General features: G+C 46.7%; 1 protein-coding gene across 6 annotated transcripts in view; it reads right to left on the bottom strand.

The window, feature by feature from the left end:
* pex5la (peroxisomal biogenesis factor 5-like a) overlaps positions 1–16765 on the bottom strand; it is a 124885-nt gene that overhangs the window by 51490 nt on the left and 56630 nt on the right. For 4 of the 6 annotated variants that reach the window (XM_082522916.1, XM_082522914.1, XM_082522915.1 and 1 more), the window contains one exon: positions 2473–2577. The exons of the other annotated variants lie outside the window; for them this stretch is intronic. In XM_082522916.1, coding sequence (XP_082379042.1) covers positions 2473–2577 — 105 coding nt within the window. The remainder of the gene's footprint in view (positions 1–2472; positions 2578–16765) is intronic. 6 annotated transcript variants of the gene reach the window in all.

Below are 16765 nucleotides of genomic sequence, written 5' to 3' on the forward strand. Positions count from 1 at the left end.
AGGGACACTTCTCAAACTGCTGCCTCAGCCACTGGAGAGCACTTCAATCATGAGTTGAGTCCAGCCGAGTGGAAACAACATCCAGCATTCGCTTCGACGCTGTCATTTAAGATTATTTTACTGGTGATTTTGATTTTGACTAACTGACAATCCAGATATTAAAAAATAAAAATCTGCAGAAAAATTGACTTTTTCATATACACCCTTTAATCATTTTAGCACATAAAATGTTTAAACAACAGTGTGCGAACACTGGGGGGGGGGGGGGGGGGGGGGTTTGGTGAAGGGTGTGCAAAAAGCAAGCAAAGTGGTTGTTACTGTTACATGTCTGTGGTACTCAAATATGATTTAACTGTTATAATTTGACATATTTTTCTACCTTTTTAAAAAGAGAGGATACAGGAAACTCACTTTCTATACATTATGCAGTGCATGCATGTGTGACCTGCTTAGTATGTATGATGGGCCTCTAAGTTTGTGTCTTTAATTAGTTGTTGTGGCTTTGATCATTTTAATAATTATGTGAAGACAATAGTGAGAAGAGCCTTCATTGGCTTCCAGTGCGTTTTAGAATTAAATTCAAAATGTTACTTTTGACTTGGCCAGACACCGGACTATTTGTCTGACCTATTGCAGCTTTATACGCCCTAGAGCCCTTCGATCAAGCAAACATCTGCTCCTTACATAAGCCTAGGATGGTTCATAGAGGAGATCGGGCATTTGCGGTTGTGGCACTGAAAATGTGGAATGATCTACCTCTCCACATTAGAAAGGCCCCAACTGTTACTCTTTTTAAATCGCATCTGAAAACATATTTTTTTACTCTGGCTTTCGAAACTGTAGGAGAGTTACCAATTCTTTTATCCTAATTTTCTTTTAATTTTCTTACCTGTCGTTGTCGTCAATGTCATTACTTTGTACAGCACTTTGGTCAGCTCCCTATTGTTATTAAACGTGCTTTATAAATAAATAAATGAAATGAGAGGTTTTATATTGTTTTGTTATTGTTTGTTATTTTTGATTCATTTTGAAAGTTGAAGCCTGTGGCCTCATGGAAACATGCTGTCATCATTGCACTGTGAGAAGTAAACCCAAAATGGTAATGACATTTGTGTTCATGTTCTTTTCACTCAATGCTGGGCCTGAAGACAAGATTATTGACATTTGAAGGCTGTAAAATGTAAACCCCCCCAGTCTGAATGTTTTTAGACCATGAATGGTCATCATCAGCTGTTATCAGCCTCGTGCATGTTGCCAGTCGGCGGCCTCCTCCACCTACCAGCACACTCAATAGGCCGTTATCACCTCATTCGCCGGTGGTCGATCAGACTCGCTGAGCATAACTGATGGAGCGTTGCCTGTTTGAAGCAGCAATAAAACTCAATGTAAAGTAGCAGGAGAAATATGAGCTGCTAACATCCAAACTGAGAATAAGTTATTGATCTATTATTTCCATTAATTTGATTTCAGCCTCACTGCAGCATCTTAAATGGGCAGAAATGTCAGATACAGGAAACGTGTACTAACAATCACTGATTCCTTCCTGACCCTTTACACTTTGGTTTAAGATAAATCTTTAAATCGTACTCTGTTGGTGTCGACTCAGCAAACAATTTGGGGCTATAATTACATCCCCCCCACACTTAAGTGGGAAAATTATATCTGTTGTATGAGAGCTTATCAAACCAGACACTGCATTAGAAAATAAAACAGGAGTAAAGCATGCTACAGCTTATCAAAACATAGACACACACGCAGCAGCAGCACCCACAGAAGCAATCAAGCACAGGGCAACAAAACTCATACTGGCACTTGGTGCATAGACTCCAGCTTTACCACTTAAAAAGCAACAGAGAAGTGAAAAGCTCAGCAATGGCTGCAGTAATTTGCTGCAGTCTTTGGTTCAAAGAACACCACCAACAGCTCAATGCCATGCTGTGTGACATAGCATTTTTTTGGAAATGCATTCACACACTGTGTTTGTGCTGAGGATTAGCTGCTTATGAGGTGTAAAAAGTTCACGAGGAAGTTTGACTGACCCGATTATGAATGGGACACGAAATTTGTGGTTAATCCCCATACAGTGTTAAATATAGAAGTGGAGGAGCACTATGAGTGTTGCAGAGGCTAATTGGAAAAGATAAAGAGTCGCATGAATAATTGCAGTGAATTTGAGGTTACTTGTGTAGATGGTAACATCATTAGGCTCTGTTTGTACAAACGTAGTGATGCATTAGGTGGGTTTTATACCCCATAGAGCAGCTGGAAATGAAATAATTTTCGCTTCTTTGTTAGATACAACAGTCATAAGGCTCAAGTTAGGAGTTAGTAGACAGGAGAGGTCAGTTATAGGACACTCAAAGCTTTGCTCGTGTTTCAGTGTGACCAACACAGGAGGACTTTCTGCTTTAATCCAGGGGGTGGGTTTGGGATTGGGGGTGGGTGGGGTGTTTCTGAAATGCATCTGCCCACCTTTGTAGTCACTGTGAGGAGGGGCTTCCCTTCTGATGACGCCTTACTTGGTATCTCCTTCAGGACCATGGCAACAGTCTTATCTGCAGCCCTAGAGTCTTTCCCCTACAACAGTGAGATCAACAACGACTTGTGTCAGGACAGTTGGACAACTCAGTGCGACCCCATCCAGGGCATCTTACAGAGCATACTTTACCTTATGATGATGGACAAATACTACAGGCTGTCTGATAATCAACACATCAACTAAAGACATTTCCACAAGACCATGGCAATGAAACGAAGGTCACTGCACGATGTAGAGGTTTGACTGTGGACAGAGATGAGTATGGTTGTCCACAGCAGCACTTCTGCACACTGTGATGATTATAAAGAGCTCATTATACAGAGTGTAAGGCTTTGACTCCACTATGGGTACAACTGCAAGTGCTAATATAAAAAGTTTGGTCTAAAAAATTAAACTGTGTGATGCAATGATTTGTTTCTACACTATTTTCAATATTTCCTCTTCTCCTGCATATATTTAACTTGTTAAGGTGAAAACTACGAAAACTGAAGCCAGCGTGTTAAAATCTGGATACCCACGATAGTAAAATTATTATATAGTAAAAAAGACCAATTGAGAGGATGAAAAAAAGGAAAACAATCATCAATCAACAATCAAGGAAATCATCATTCATCATTTGGATGAGCACGGGGTGGCTGTAGCTCAGGAAGGTTGGTGGTTCAGTCCCTGGCTCCTACTAGTCTGCGTGCCAAATATCCTCGGACATTAACACCAAGTTGCTCTCTGATGCATCCATCGGTGTGTGAATGGTAATTAGAAAGCACTTGTTTGTGTGAATGTTGTACAGAGCGCTTTGGGAGAGCAGAAAAGCGCTATACAAGAATCAGTCCATTTACCACTAACTAGAGTTGGGTGTCCCGAGACCACTTTTACGTGGTCTTGGTCTTGTCTTGGTCTCGCTGTCTCGGTCTTGCTTTCTTAGATCGACATAGTTCTCGGGCTAAGCTAAAGCTAACACCACACCGGCTGCCTTTACCCAGTATTTTTCTCGCCAATGTCCGTTCTCTGGCAAACAAAATGGATGAGATACGGCTCTCCATCACTAACAACAGACGGATTATGGACTCAAATGTCATGTTTTTCACCGAAACATGGCTGAACAACAGCTGCCCGGACAATGCTATCGAGTTAGCAGGACGCCACACACACCGAGCCGACAGGCTAGCAGATGACTCCGGCAAGACCAGAGGTGGAGGTTTGTGCATTTATATTAACAATGCTTGGTGCATGAACTCCACTACTACTGAGAGTCACTGCTCACCTAATGCGGAGTTTTTAATGGTCAAATGCAGACCTTATTATCTCCCCAGAGAATTCACTTTGATCATACTCACTGCCGTGTATATACCCCCCGACGCTAATGCTAGGTTGGCCATGAAAGAACTTTCTGCAGCCATTAACAAACACCAGAATAAACACCCCGAGGCTGCTTTTATTGTTGCTGGCGACTTCAACCACACCAACTTAAAGACAGTCCTCCCCAGATTCCACCAACATGTCTCCTGCCACACCAGAGGAGACAAGACTTTAGACCATGTGTATTCCAACCTGGCTGGAGCCTACAAAGCCACACCCCTCCCCCACATTGGACAATCGGACCATCTCTCCCTGTTCCTCACACCACGGTATTCACCACTCATCCAACGTGTGAAACCTGCTGTGAGGACAATTAAAGTGTGGCCAGAGGGGACAGACGCAGTGCTCCAGGACAGATTTAAAAACACAGACTGGAATATGTTCACCCACACAGACCTGGACCAGTACGCCTCATCTGTACTGGATTACATCTCCAAAACCACAGACAGTGTCACCACCCAGAAACGGATCACCATGTACCCCAACCAGAAGCCTTGGATGAACCGGGATGTTCGTCTCCTCCTGAAGGCCCGCAACACTGCCTTTAGGTCAGGAGATGCACACGCCTACAGTACAGCCAGGGCTAATCTAAGAAGGGCATCAAAAAAGCCAAACACCATTACAAAAAGAAGGTAGAAGAACACTTCTCCAACTCCAACCCCCGACGCATGTGGCAAGGACTCCAGACCATCACAGACTACAGGACCACCAAACCCTCCCCCGCATCCTCTGATGTCTCCTTCCTCAACGAGCTCAACAACTTTTATGCTCGTTTTGAGCGAGGGAACCCCACAACCACAACCAAAGCAGACATGACGCCAGACCACCAACCTATGACTCTCTCCCCCACCGATGTAGGAGCGGTGCTGAGCAGGATCAATGTCCACAAGGCTGCAGGCCCTGATGGCATCCCCGGGCGTGTTCTCAGAGCGTGTTCTGGGGAGCTTGCAGGAGTGCTCACAGACATATTCAATCTGTCCTTGGCCCACGCTGTGGTACCGGCCTGCTTCAAATCCACCTCCATCGTCCCGATACCCAAAAACTCCAACCCATCTTGCCTCAATGATTACCGCCCAGTAGCACTCACCCCCATCATCACTAAGTGCTTAGAGCGACTGGTCCTAGCACACTTCAAATCCTGTCTCCCCCCACCCTGGACCCCCACCAATTCGCATACCGCCGGAACAGGAGCACAGAGGATGCAGTCTCCATCGCAATGCACTCTGTCCTCTCACACCTGGACAACAACAACACCTACGCCAGAATGCTGTTTATAGACTTCAGTTCAGCATTCAATACAATCCACCCCTCACAACTCATCAGGAAACTGACAGACCTGGGTATCAGTTCCCTCATCTGCAAATGGTTACTGGACTTCCTGACCAACCGCCCCCAACATGTCCGGCTGGATAACCACTGCTCATCTACCATCACAATGAACACCGGTGTACCACAAGGCTGTGTGATGAGCCCTTTCCTCTACTCCCTCTTCACCCACGACTGCAGACCTGCTGATGGTTCCAACACCATCATTAAGTTTGCAGATGACACCACGGTGATTGGCCTCATCAGTGACAACGATGAGGCCGCCTACAGGGAGGAGGTGGATCGTCTGGCTGAGTGGTGCGACAGAAACAACCTGCTGCTTAACACCGAGAAGACCAAGGAGCTCATCGTGGACTACAGGAGGAATGCTGACCCACATCCACCCATCCACATTAAGGGGACGGCTGTGGAGCGTGTGAGCAGCTTCAAGTTCCTGGGAGTCCACATCTCCGAGGATCTCACCTGGACGACCAACTGCTCCAAGCTGGTCAAGAAGGCTCACCAGCGCCTCTTCTTCTTGAGGACTCTGAGGAAGAACCACCTGTCCTCAGACATCCTGGTGAACTTCTATCGCTGCACCATCGAGAGCATCCTGATCAACTGTATAACAGTCTGGTACGGGAACTGCTCTGCCTCGGACCGGAAGGCGTTGCAGAGGGTCGTGAAAACTGCCCAGCGCATCGCCGGAGCACCACTTCCTGCCATAAAAGACATCTACAGGAAGCGGTGTCTGAAAAGGGCTGGGAAAATCATCAAAGACCCCAGTCACCCATCACATGGACTCTTCACCCTCCTGCCCTCTGGGAGGCGCTACAGGAGCCTCCGGACTAAGACCACCAGGTACCGGAACAGCTTCTTCCCCACAGCTGTCAGACTCCTGAACTCTGCCTCCTGACATCTTACTGAGCTTAAGCATCAGAAGCATTGGGTCTTTTGGAGTGTAATTTGTTTCATCGTTAGATGTCTGACTGACAACTGTTGAGTGAATCAACAAACGGCAAAATGAAAAGCCGAACAACAACAATGCTGTTTCTTTAGAGAGTCTCAGCTTACATGTGTGTTTATTTCATATTTTCAGTTGTTTCCCTCCACGGCTAAATAAATCAGTAATGTACTGATGAACACAACAATGGACATGAGGAGCTTCTTTCAAAGAAAAAACTGGTAGATGTTATTTTATATATTATGCTTTGTATGTTGTTCAGTATATTTCTATGCAAAACAAGAGGAATTTCAATACACAGCAGTATATTCACAGTTTAAACCAGATAGTTACACTTTATGGAGAAAACATAAAAACATTATTTTACTGTTAAACATCAATTTACAGTAAACTTGTTTTGTTTTGGATAAATAAATATTGAAATATCTTTTGAATTAGTTAAATGTCAGAATAAGAGAGAGAGAGCTTCTATTTTTATCACTTTCATCAAATGTAGGAGTACATATACTCTAAGTTTATTGTTAATTAATAAGAAACTCCAGACGATTCTATTCTGAGCTGAAGAAGCTTCTGATTGGTTCGTAGAGTCCATGTGAGCAAACTGGTGGCACAGCTGTGGATGCATATAAGGCAAAACACAGAGGCTGTTTCTGTGACATGGGAAAATCAAGAGATGTCAACAAAACACCAGGAACAGAAAATTTGTAAATATCTGGTTTCCACTGTATATTTGATGATGTTGGTGTTTGGTTTGATTGTCAGCACAGAGAGAGAGAGAGAGAGAGAGAGAGAGAGGAACAGAGAGAGAGAGGAACAGAGAGAGAGAGAGGAACAGAGAGAGAGAGGAACAGAGAGAGAGAGAGAAAGGAACAGAGAGAGAGAGAGAGAGAGAGAGAGGAACAGAGAGAGAGAGAGAGAGAGAGAGAGAGAGGAACAGAGAGAGAGAGAGGAACAGAGAGAGAGAGAGGAACAGAGAGAGAGAGAGAGAGAGAGGAACAGAGAGAGAGAGAGGAACAGAGAGAGAGAGAGAGAGAGGAACAGAGAGAGAAAGGAACAGAGAGAGGAACAGAGAGAGAGAGAGAAAGGAACAGAGAGAGAGAGAGAGAGAGGAACAGAGAGAGGAACAGAGAGAGAGAGAGAAAGGAACAGAGAGAGAGAGAGAGAGAGAGAGAGGAACAGAGAGAGAGAGGAACAGAGAGAGAGAGAGAGGAACAGAGAGAGAGAGGAACAGAGAGAGAGAGAGAGAGGAACAGAGAGAGGAACAGAGAGAGAGAGAGAAAGGAACAGAGAGAGAGAGAGAGAGAGAGAGAGAGGAACAGAGAGAGGAACAGAGAGAGAGAGAGAAAGGAACAGAGAGAGAGAGAGAGAGAGAGAGAGGAACAGAGAGAGGAACAGAGAGAGAGAGAGAAAGGAACAGAGAGAGAGAGAGAGAGAGAGAGAGAGAGGAACAGAGAGAGAGGAACAGAGAGAGAGAGAGGAACAGAGAGAGAGAGAGAGAGAGGAACAGAGAGAGAAAGGAACAGAGAGAGAGAGAGAGGAACAGAGAGAGGAACAGAGAGAGAGGAACAGAGAGAGAGAGGAACAGAGAGAGAGAGAGAGAGAGAGAGGAACAGAGAGAGAGAGGAACAGAGAGAGAGAGAGAGGAACAGAGAGAGGAACAGAGAGAGAGAGAAAGGAACAGAGAGAGAGAGAGAGAGAGAGAGAGGAACAGAGAGAGAGAGGAACAGAGAGAGAGAGAGGAACAGAGAGAGAGAGGAACAGAGAGAGAGAGAGAGAGGAACAGAGAGAGGAACAGAGAGAGAGAGAGAAAGGAACAGAGAGAGAGAGAGAGAGAGAGAGAGGAACAGAGAGAGGAACAGAGAGAGAGAGAGAAAGGAACAGAGAGAGAGAGAGAGAGAGAGAGAGGAACAGAGAGAGGAACAGAGAGAGAGAGAGAAAGGAACAGAGAGAGAGAGAGAGAGAGAGAGAGAGAGAGGAACAGAGAGAGAGAGGAACAGAGAGAGAGAGAGGAACAGAGAGAGAGAGAGAGAGAGGAACAGAGAGAGAGAAAGGAACAGAGAGAGAGAGAGAGGAACAGAGAGAGGAACAGAGAGAGAGAGGAACAGAGAGAGAGAGGAACAGAGAGAGAGAGAGAGAGAGAGAGGAACAGAGAGAGAGAGGAACAGAGAGAGGGAGAGAGGAACAGAGAGAGGAACAGAGAGAGAGAGAGAAGGGAACAGAGAGAGAGAGAGAGAGAGAGAGAGGAACAGAGAGAGAGAGGAACAGAGAGAGAGAGAGGAACAGAGAGAGAGAGAGAGAGAGGAACAGAGAGAGAGAAAGGAACAGAGAGAGAGAGAGAAAGGAACAGAGAGAGAGAGACAAAGGAACAGAGAGAGAGAGACAAAGGAACAGAGAGAGAGAGACAAAGGAACAGAGAGAGAGAGGAACAGAGAGAGAGAACAAAGGAACAGAGAGAGAGAGAGAGGAACAGAGAGAGACAAAGGAACAGAGAGAGAGAGAGAGGAACAGAGAGAGAGAGAGAGAGAGAGGAACAGAGAGAGAGAGAGAGAGAGAGAGGAACAGAGAGAGAGAGAGAGAGAGAGAGAGAGAGGAACAGAGAGAGAGAGAGGAACAGAGAGAGAGCGAGAGAGGAACAGAGAGAGAGAGAGAGAGAGAGAGAGAGAGAGAGAGGAACAGAGAGAGAGAGGGAGAGAGGAACAGAGAGAGAGAGAGAGAGGAACAGAGAGAGAGAGAGAGAGAGAGAGGAACAGAGAGAGAGAGGGAGAGAGGAACAGAGAGAGAGAGAGAGAGGAACAGAGAGAGAGAGAGGAACAGAGAGAGAGAGAGAGAGAGGAACAGAGAGAGAGAGAGAGAGGGGAACAGAGAGAGAGAGACAAAGGAACAGAGAGAGAGAGAGAGGAACAGAGAGAGAGAAAGGAACAAAGAGAGAGAGGAACAGAGAGAGAGACAAAGGAACAGAGAGAGAGAGAGAGGAACAGAGAGAGAGAGAGAGAGAGAGAGAGAGAGAGAGAAAGGAACAAAGAGAGAGAGAGAGGAACAGAGAGAGAGAGAGAGAGAGGAACAGAGAGAGAGAGAGAGAGGAACAGAGAGAGAGAGAGAGGAACAGAGAGAGAGAGAGAGAGAGGAACAGAGAGAGAGAGAGAGAGAGGAACAGAGAGAGAGAGAGAGGAACAGAGAGAGAGAGAGAGAGGAACAGAGAGAGAGAGAGAGAAACAGAGAGAGAGAAAGGAACAGAGAGAGAGAGAGAGAGAGAGAGAGAGAGAGAGAGAGAGAGAGAGAGAGAAAGGAACAGAGAGAGAGAGAGGAACAGAGAGAGAGAGAGAGAGGAACAGAGAGAGAGGAACAGAGAGAGAGAGAGAGAGGAACAGAGAGAGAGAGAGAGAGATGAACAGAGAGAGAGAAAGGAACAGAGAGAGAGAGACAAAGGAACAGAGAGAGAGAGAGAGGAACAGAGAGAGAGAGAGAGAGGAACAGAGAGAGAGAGAGAGAGAGGAACAGAGAGAGAGAGACAAAGGAACAGAGAGAGAGAGAGAGGAACAGAGAGAGAGAGAGAGAGAGGAACAGAGAGAGAGAGAGAGAGAGAGAGAGAGAGGAACAGAGAGAGAGAGAGAGAGGAACAGAGAGAGAGAGAGAGAGAGAGGAACAGAGAGAGAGAAAGGAACAGAGAGAGAGAGAGAGAGAGAGAGAGAGAGAGAGAAAGGAACACAGAGAGAGAGAGAGGAACAGAGAGAGAGAGGAACAGAGAGAGAGAGAGAGAGGAACAGAGAGAGAGAGAGGAACAGAGAGAGAGAGGAACAGAGAGAGAGAGAGAGAGGAACAGAGAGAGAGAAAGGAACAGAGAGAGAGAGAGAGGAACAGAGAGAGAGAGAGAGAGAGGAACAGAGAGAGAGAGAGAGGAACAGAGAGAGAGAGAGACAAAGGAACAGAGAGAGAGAGAGAGAGGAACAGAGAGAGAGAGAGAGAGAGGAACAGAGAGAGAGAGAGAGAGAGAGAGGAACAGAGAGAGAGAGAGAGAGGAACAGAGAGAGAGAGAGAAAGGAACAGAGAGAGAGAGAGAGAGGAACAGAGAGAGAGAGAGAGAGAGGAACAGAGAGAGAGAGAGAGAGAGGAACAGAGAGAGAGAGAGAGGAGCAGAGAGGGAGAGGAACAGAGAGAGAGAGAGAGAAGAACAGAGAGAGAGAGAGAGAGAGAGAGAGAGAGAGAGAAAGGAACAGACAGAGAGAGAGAGAGAGAGGAACAGAGAGAGAGAGAGAGAGGAACAGAGAGAGAGAGAGAAAGGAACAGAGAGAGAGAGAGAGAGGAACAGAGAGAGAGAGGAACAGAGAGAGAGAGAGGAACAGAGAGAGAGAGAGAGAGAGGAACAGAGAGAGAGAGAGGAACAGAGAGAGAGAGAGAGAGAGGAACAGAGAGAGAGAGAGGAACAGAGAGAGAGAGAGAGAGAGGAACAGAGAGAGAGACAAAGGAACAGAGAGAGAGAGAGAGAGGAACAGAGAGAGAGAGAGAGAGAGGAACAGAGAGAGAGAGAGAGAGAGAGAGAGAGGAACAGAGAGAGAGAGAGAGAGGAACAGAGAGAGAGAGAGAGAGGAACAGAGAGAGAGAAAGGAACAGAGAGAGAGAGAGAGAGAGAGAGAGAGAGAAAGGAACAGAGAGAGAGAGAGGAACAGAGAGAGAGAGAGAGAGAGGAACAGAGAGAGAGAGAGAGAGGAACAGAGAGAGAGAGGAACAGAGAGAGAGAGAGAGGAACAGAGAGAGAGAGAGAGAGAGATGAACAGAGAGAGAGAAAGGAACAGAGAGAGAGAGACAAAGGAACAGAGAGAGAGAGAGAGGAACAGAGAGAGAGAGAGAGAGAGGAACAGAGAGAGAGAGAGAGAGAGGAACAGAGAGAGAGAGACAAAGGAACAGAGAGAGAGAGAGAGAGGAACAGAGAGAGAGAGAGAGAGGAACAGAGAGAGAGAGAGAGAGAGAGAGAGGAACAGAGAGAGAGAGAGGAACAGAGAGAGAGAGAGGAACAGAGAGAGAGAGAGGAACAGAGAGAGGAACAGAGAGAGAGAGAGAAAGGAACAGAGAGAGAGAGAGAGAGAGAGAGAGAGGAACAGAGAGAGGAACAGAGAGAGAGAGAGAAAGGAACAGAGAGAGAGAGAGAGAGAGAGAGGAACAGAGAGAGGAACAGAGAGAGAGAGGAACAGAGAGAGAGGAACAGAGAGAGAGAGAGAGAGAGAGAGGAACAGAGAGAGAGAGGAACAGAGAGAGAGAGAGGAACAGAGAGAGAGAGAGAGAGAGGAACAGAGAGAGAGAAAGGAACAGAGAGAGAGAGAGAAAGGAACAGAGAGAGAGAGACAAAGGAACAGAGAGAGAGAGACAAAGGAACAGAGAGAGAGACAAAGGAACAGAGAGAGAGAGGAACAGAGAGAGAGAGACAAAGGAACAGAGAGAGAGAGGAACAGAGAGAGACAAAGGAACAGAGAGAGAGAGAGAGAGGAACAGAGAGAGAGAGAGAGAGAGAGGAACAGAGAGAGAGAGAGAGAGAGAGGAACAGAGAGAGAGAGAGAGAGAGAGAGGAACAGAGAGAGAGAGAGGAACAGAGAGAGAGCGAGAGAGGAACAGAGAGAGAGAGAGAGAGAGAGAGAGAGAGGAACAGAGAGAGAGAGGGAGAGAGGAACAGAGAGAGAGAGAGAGGAACAGAGAGAGAGAGAGAGAGAGAGAGGAACAGAGAGAGAGGGAGAGAGGAACAGAGAGAGAGAGAGAAGAGGAACAGAGAGAGAGAGAGGAACAGAGAGAGAGAGAGAGAGAGAGGAACAGAGAGAGAGAGAGAGAGAGGAACAGAGAGAGAGAGACAAAGGAACAGAGAGAGAGAGAGAGGAACAGAGAGAGAGAAAGGAACAAAGAGAGAGAGGAACAGAGAGAGAGAGACAAAGGAACAGAGAGAGAGAGAGAGGAACAGAGAGAGAGAGAGAGAGAGAGAGAGAGAGAGAAAGGAACAAAGAGAGAGAGAGAGGAACAGAGAGAGAGAGAGAGAGGAACAGAGAGAGAGAGAGAGAGGAACAGAGAGAGAGAGAGAGGAACAGAGAGAGAGAGAGAGAGAGAGGAACAGAGAGAGAGAGAGAGAGAGGAACAGAGAGAGAGAGAGGAACAGAGAGAGAGAGAGAGAGGAACAGAGAGAGAGAGAGAGAGGAACAGAGAGAGAGAGAGAGAGAGAGAGAGAGAGAGAGAGAGAGAGAGAGAGAGAGAAAGGAACAGAGAGAGAGAGAGGAACAGAGAGAGAGAGAGAGAGGAACAGAGAGAGAGAGAGGAACAGAGAGAGAGGAACAGAGAGAGAGAGAGAAAGGAACAGAGAGAGAGAGAGAGAGAGAGAGAGAGGAACAGAGAGAGGAACAGAGAGAGAGAGAGAAAGGAACAGAGAGAGAGAGAGAGAGAGAGAGAGAGAGAGGAACAGAGAGAGAGAGGAACAGAGAGAGAGAGAGGAACAGAGAGAGAGAGAGGAACAGAGAGAGAGAGAGAGGAACAGAGAGAGGAACAGAGAGAGAGAGGAACAGAGAGAGAGAGGAACAGAGAGAGAGAGAGAGAGAGAGAGAGGAACAGAGAGAGAGAGGAACAGAGAGAGAGAGAGGAACAGAGAGAGAGAGAGAGAGAGAGGAACAGAGAGAGAGAAAGGAACAGAGAGAGAGAGAGAGACAAAGGAACAGAGAGAGAGAGACAAAGGAACAGAGAGAGAGAGACAAAGGAACAGAGAGAGAGAGGAACAGAGAGAGAGAGACAAAGGAACAGAGAGAGAGAGAGGAACAGAGAGAGACAAAGGAACAGAGAGAGAGAGAGAAAGGAACAGAGAGAGAGAGACAAAGGAACAGAGAGAGAGAGACAAAGGAACAGAGAGAGAGAGACAAAGGAACAGAGAGACAAAGGAACAGAGAGAGAGAGGAACAGAGAGAGACAAAGGAACAGAGAGAGAGAGAGAGAGAGGAACAGAGAGAGAGAGAGAGAGAGGAACAGAGAGAGAGAGAGAGAGAGGAACAGAGAGAGAGAAAGGAACAGAGAGAGAGAGAGAAAGGAACAGAGAGAGAGAGACAAAGGAACAGAGAGAGAGAGACAAAGGAACAGAGAGAGAGAGACAAAGGAACAGAGAGACAAAGGAACAGAGAGAGAGAGAGGAACAGAGAGAGACAAAGGAACAGAGAGAGAGAGAGAGAGAGGAACAGAGAGAGAGAGAGAGAGAGAGGAACAGAGAGAGAGAGAGAGAGAGAGGAACAGAGAGAGAGAGAGAGAGAGAGAGGAACAGAGAGAGAGAGGAACAGAGAGAGAGCGAGAGAGGAACAGAGAGAGAGAGAGAGAGAGAGAGAGAGGAACAGAGAGAGAGAGGGAGAGAGGAACAGAGAGAGAGAGAGAGAGGAACAGAGAGAGAGAGAGAGAGAGAGAGAGGAACAGAGAGAGAGAGGGAGAGAGGAACAGAGAGAGAGAGAGAGAGGAACAGAGAGAGAGAGAGGAACAGAGAGAGAGAGAGAGAGAGAGGAACAGAGAGAGAGAGAGAGAGAGGAACAGAGAGAGAGAGACAAAGGAACAGAGAGAGAGAGAGAGGAACAGAGAGAGAGAAAGGAACAAAGAGAGAGAGGAACAGAGAGAGAGAGACAAAGGAACAGAGAGAGAGAGAGAGGAACAGAGAGAGAGAGAGAGAGAGAGAGAGAGAGAAAGGAACAAAGAGAGAGAGAGAGGAACAGAGAGAGAGAGAGAGAGGAACAGAGAGAGAGAGAGAGAGGAACAGAGAGAGAGAGAGAGGAACAGAGAGAGAGAGAGAGAGAGAGGAACAGAGAGAGAGAGAGAGAGAGAGGAACAGAGAGAGAGAGAGGAACAGAGAGAGAGAGAGAGAGGAACAGAGAGAGAGAGAGAGAGGAACAGAGAGACAGAGAGAGAGAGAGAGAGAGAGAGAGAGAGAGAGAGAGAGAGAGAGAGAAAGGAACAGAGAGAGAGAGAGGAACAGAGAGAGAGAGAGAGAGGAACAGAGAGAGAGAGGAACAGAGAGAGAGAGAGAGGAACAGAGAGAGAGAGAGAGAGATGAACAGAGAGAGAGAAAGGAACAGAGAGAGAGAGACAAAGGAACAGAGAGAGAGAGAGAGGAACAGAGAGAGAGAGAGAGAGGAACAGAGAGAGAGAGAGAGAGGAACAGAGAGAGAGAGACAAAGGAACAGAGAGAGAGAGAGGAACAGAGAGAGAGAGAGAGAGAGAGAGAGAGGAACAGAGAGAGAGAGAGAGAGGAACAGAGAGAGAGAGAGAGAGGAACAGAGAGAGAGAAAGGAACAGAGAGAGAGAGAGAGAGAGAGAGAGAGAGAGAGAGAGAGAGAAAGGAACAGAGAGAGAGAGAGGAACAGAGAGAGAGAGAGAGAGGAACAGAGAGAGAGAGGAACAGAGAGACAAAGGAACAGAGAGAGAGAGAGGAACAGAGAGAGAGAGAGAGAGAGGAACAGAGAGAGAGAGAGAGAGAGGAACAGAGAGAGAGAGAGGAACAGAGAGAGAGAGAGAGAGAGAGAGGAACAGAGAGAGAGAGAGAGAGAGAGAGAGGAACAGAGAGAGAGAGAGAGAGAGGAACAGAGAGAGAGAAAGGAACAGAGAGAGAGAGACAAAGGAACAGAGAGAGAGAGAGAGAGGAACAGAGAGAGAGGAACAGAGAGAGAGAGAGAGAGAGGAACAGAGAGAGAGGAACAGAGAGAGAGAAAGGAACCGAGAGAGAGAGACAAAGGAACAGAGAGAGAGAGAGAGAGAGAGGAACAGAGAGAGAGAAAGGAACAGAGAGAGAGAGACAAAGGAACAGAGAGAGAGAGAGGAACAGAGAGAGAGAGACAAAGGAACAGAGAGAGAGAGAGGAACAGAGAGAGACAAAGGAACAGAGAGAGAGAAAGGAACAGAGAGAGAGAGACAAAGGAACAGAGAGAGAGAGAGAGGAACAGAGAGAGACAAAGGAACAGAGAGAGAGAGAGGAACAGAGAGAGAAAGGAACACAGAGAGAGAGACAAAGGAACAGAGAGAGAGAGAGAGAGAGGAACAGAGAGAGAGAGAGAGAGATGAACAGAGAGAGAGAGAGAGAGAGGAACAGAGAGAGAGAGAGAGAAAGGAACAGAGAGAGAGAGAGAGATGAACAGAGAGAGAGAGAGAGAGAGGAACAGAGAGAGAGAGAGAAAGGAACAGAGAGAGAGAGGCAAAGGAACAGAGAGAGAGAGACAAAGGAACAGAGAGAGAGAGAGAGAGAGAGGAACAGAGAGAGAGAGAGAGAGATGAACAGAGAGAGAGAGAGAGAGAGGAACAGAGAGAGAGAGAGAGAGAGGAACAGAGAGAGAGAGAGAGAGAGGAACAGAGAGAGAGAGAGAGAGAGAGGAACAGAGAGAGAGAGAGAAAGGAACAGAGAGAGAGAGAGGAACAGAGAGAGAGAGAGAGAGAGGAACAGAGAGAGAGAGAGAGAGGAACAGAGAGAGAGAGAGAGAGGAACAGAGAGAGAGAGAGAGAGAGAGAGAGGAACAGAGAGAGAGAGAGAGAGGAACAGAGAGAGAGAGAGAGAGAGAGAAAGGAACAGAGAGAGAGAAAGAGAGAGAGAGAGAGAAACAGAGAGAGAGAGAGAGAGAGAGGAACAGAGAGAGAGAGAGAGAGAGAGAGGAACAGAGAGAGAGAGAGAGAGAGAGAGAAAGGAACAGAGAGAGAGAGAGAGAGAGAGAGAGGAACAGAGAGAGAGAGAGAGAGGAACAGAGAGAGAGAGAGAGAGAGAGGAACAGAGAGAGAGAGAGGAACAGAGAGAGAGAGAGAGAGAGAGAGAGAGAGAGGAACAGAGAGAGAGAGAGAGAGAGAGGAACAGAGAGAGAGAGAGAGAGAGAGAGAGCGAGAGAGAGAGAGAGAGAGAGAGAGAGGAACAGAGAGAGAGAGAGAGAGAGAGAGAGAGAGAGAGAGGAACAGAGAGAGAGAGAGCGAGAGAGAGAGAGAGAGAGAGAGAGAGAGGAACAGAGAGAGAGAGAGAGAGAGAGAGAGAGCGAGAGAGAGAGAGAGAGAGAGGAACAGAGAGAGAGAGAGAGAGAGAGAGAGAGGGAGAGAGAGAGCGGGGGAGAGAGAGGAGCAGAATGAGAGAGGGAGGGAACAAGAGCAGGTGAGACACACCTGTTAGTCACATGGTTGTTTGCCAAAACTCATCAGAACATGTATCCAGTGTCTAGTGTAACTTTTTAGATTCCGTTTGTTATTTTTCAAATTCTATATTTATTAAGTTATGCAGCTTGTTTGCACAACAAGGATAAATAATTATATAAACTGATAAGTTAATATGCCTGTGGAGTATTACTTCTCAGCTTCCTACAGAGTTTATTTTAATGCTTCACGTAGCTGTAGCGGTCAAAGTGTGCACTTGTATCCAGGATCTTTAGCTACACTCAAAGTTACCCTCCGAGCTTAAACTGTCCTAATACCACCTACAACCTCTCGCAGGAACACAACTGTTCGAAGCTCGTCCGATAATTGCTAAGGCTATATTACATAACAGTAAAAACAGATTATATAAGAGGTCAAATTGATTTTCCCAGCCTACTGTCGTCCTCTGCACCTTGACTCTATGGCAGCAGCTGTCCTGCAGAAACCAA

The sequence above is a fragment of the Aulonocara stuartgranti genome, assembly GCF_965226115.1.
Source record: "Aulonocara stuartgranti genome assembly, chromosome: 23".
Taxonomy (NCBI): Eukaryota; Metazoa; Chordata; class Actinopteri; order Cichliformes; family Cichlidae; genus Aulonocara; species Aulonocara stuartgranti.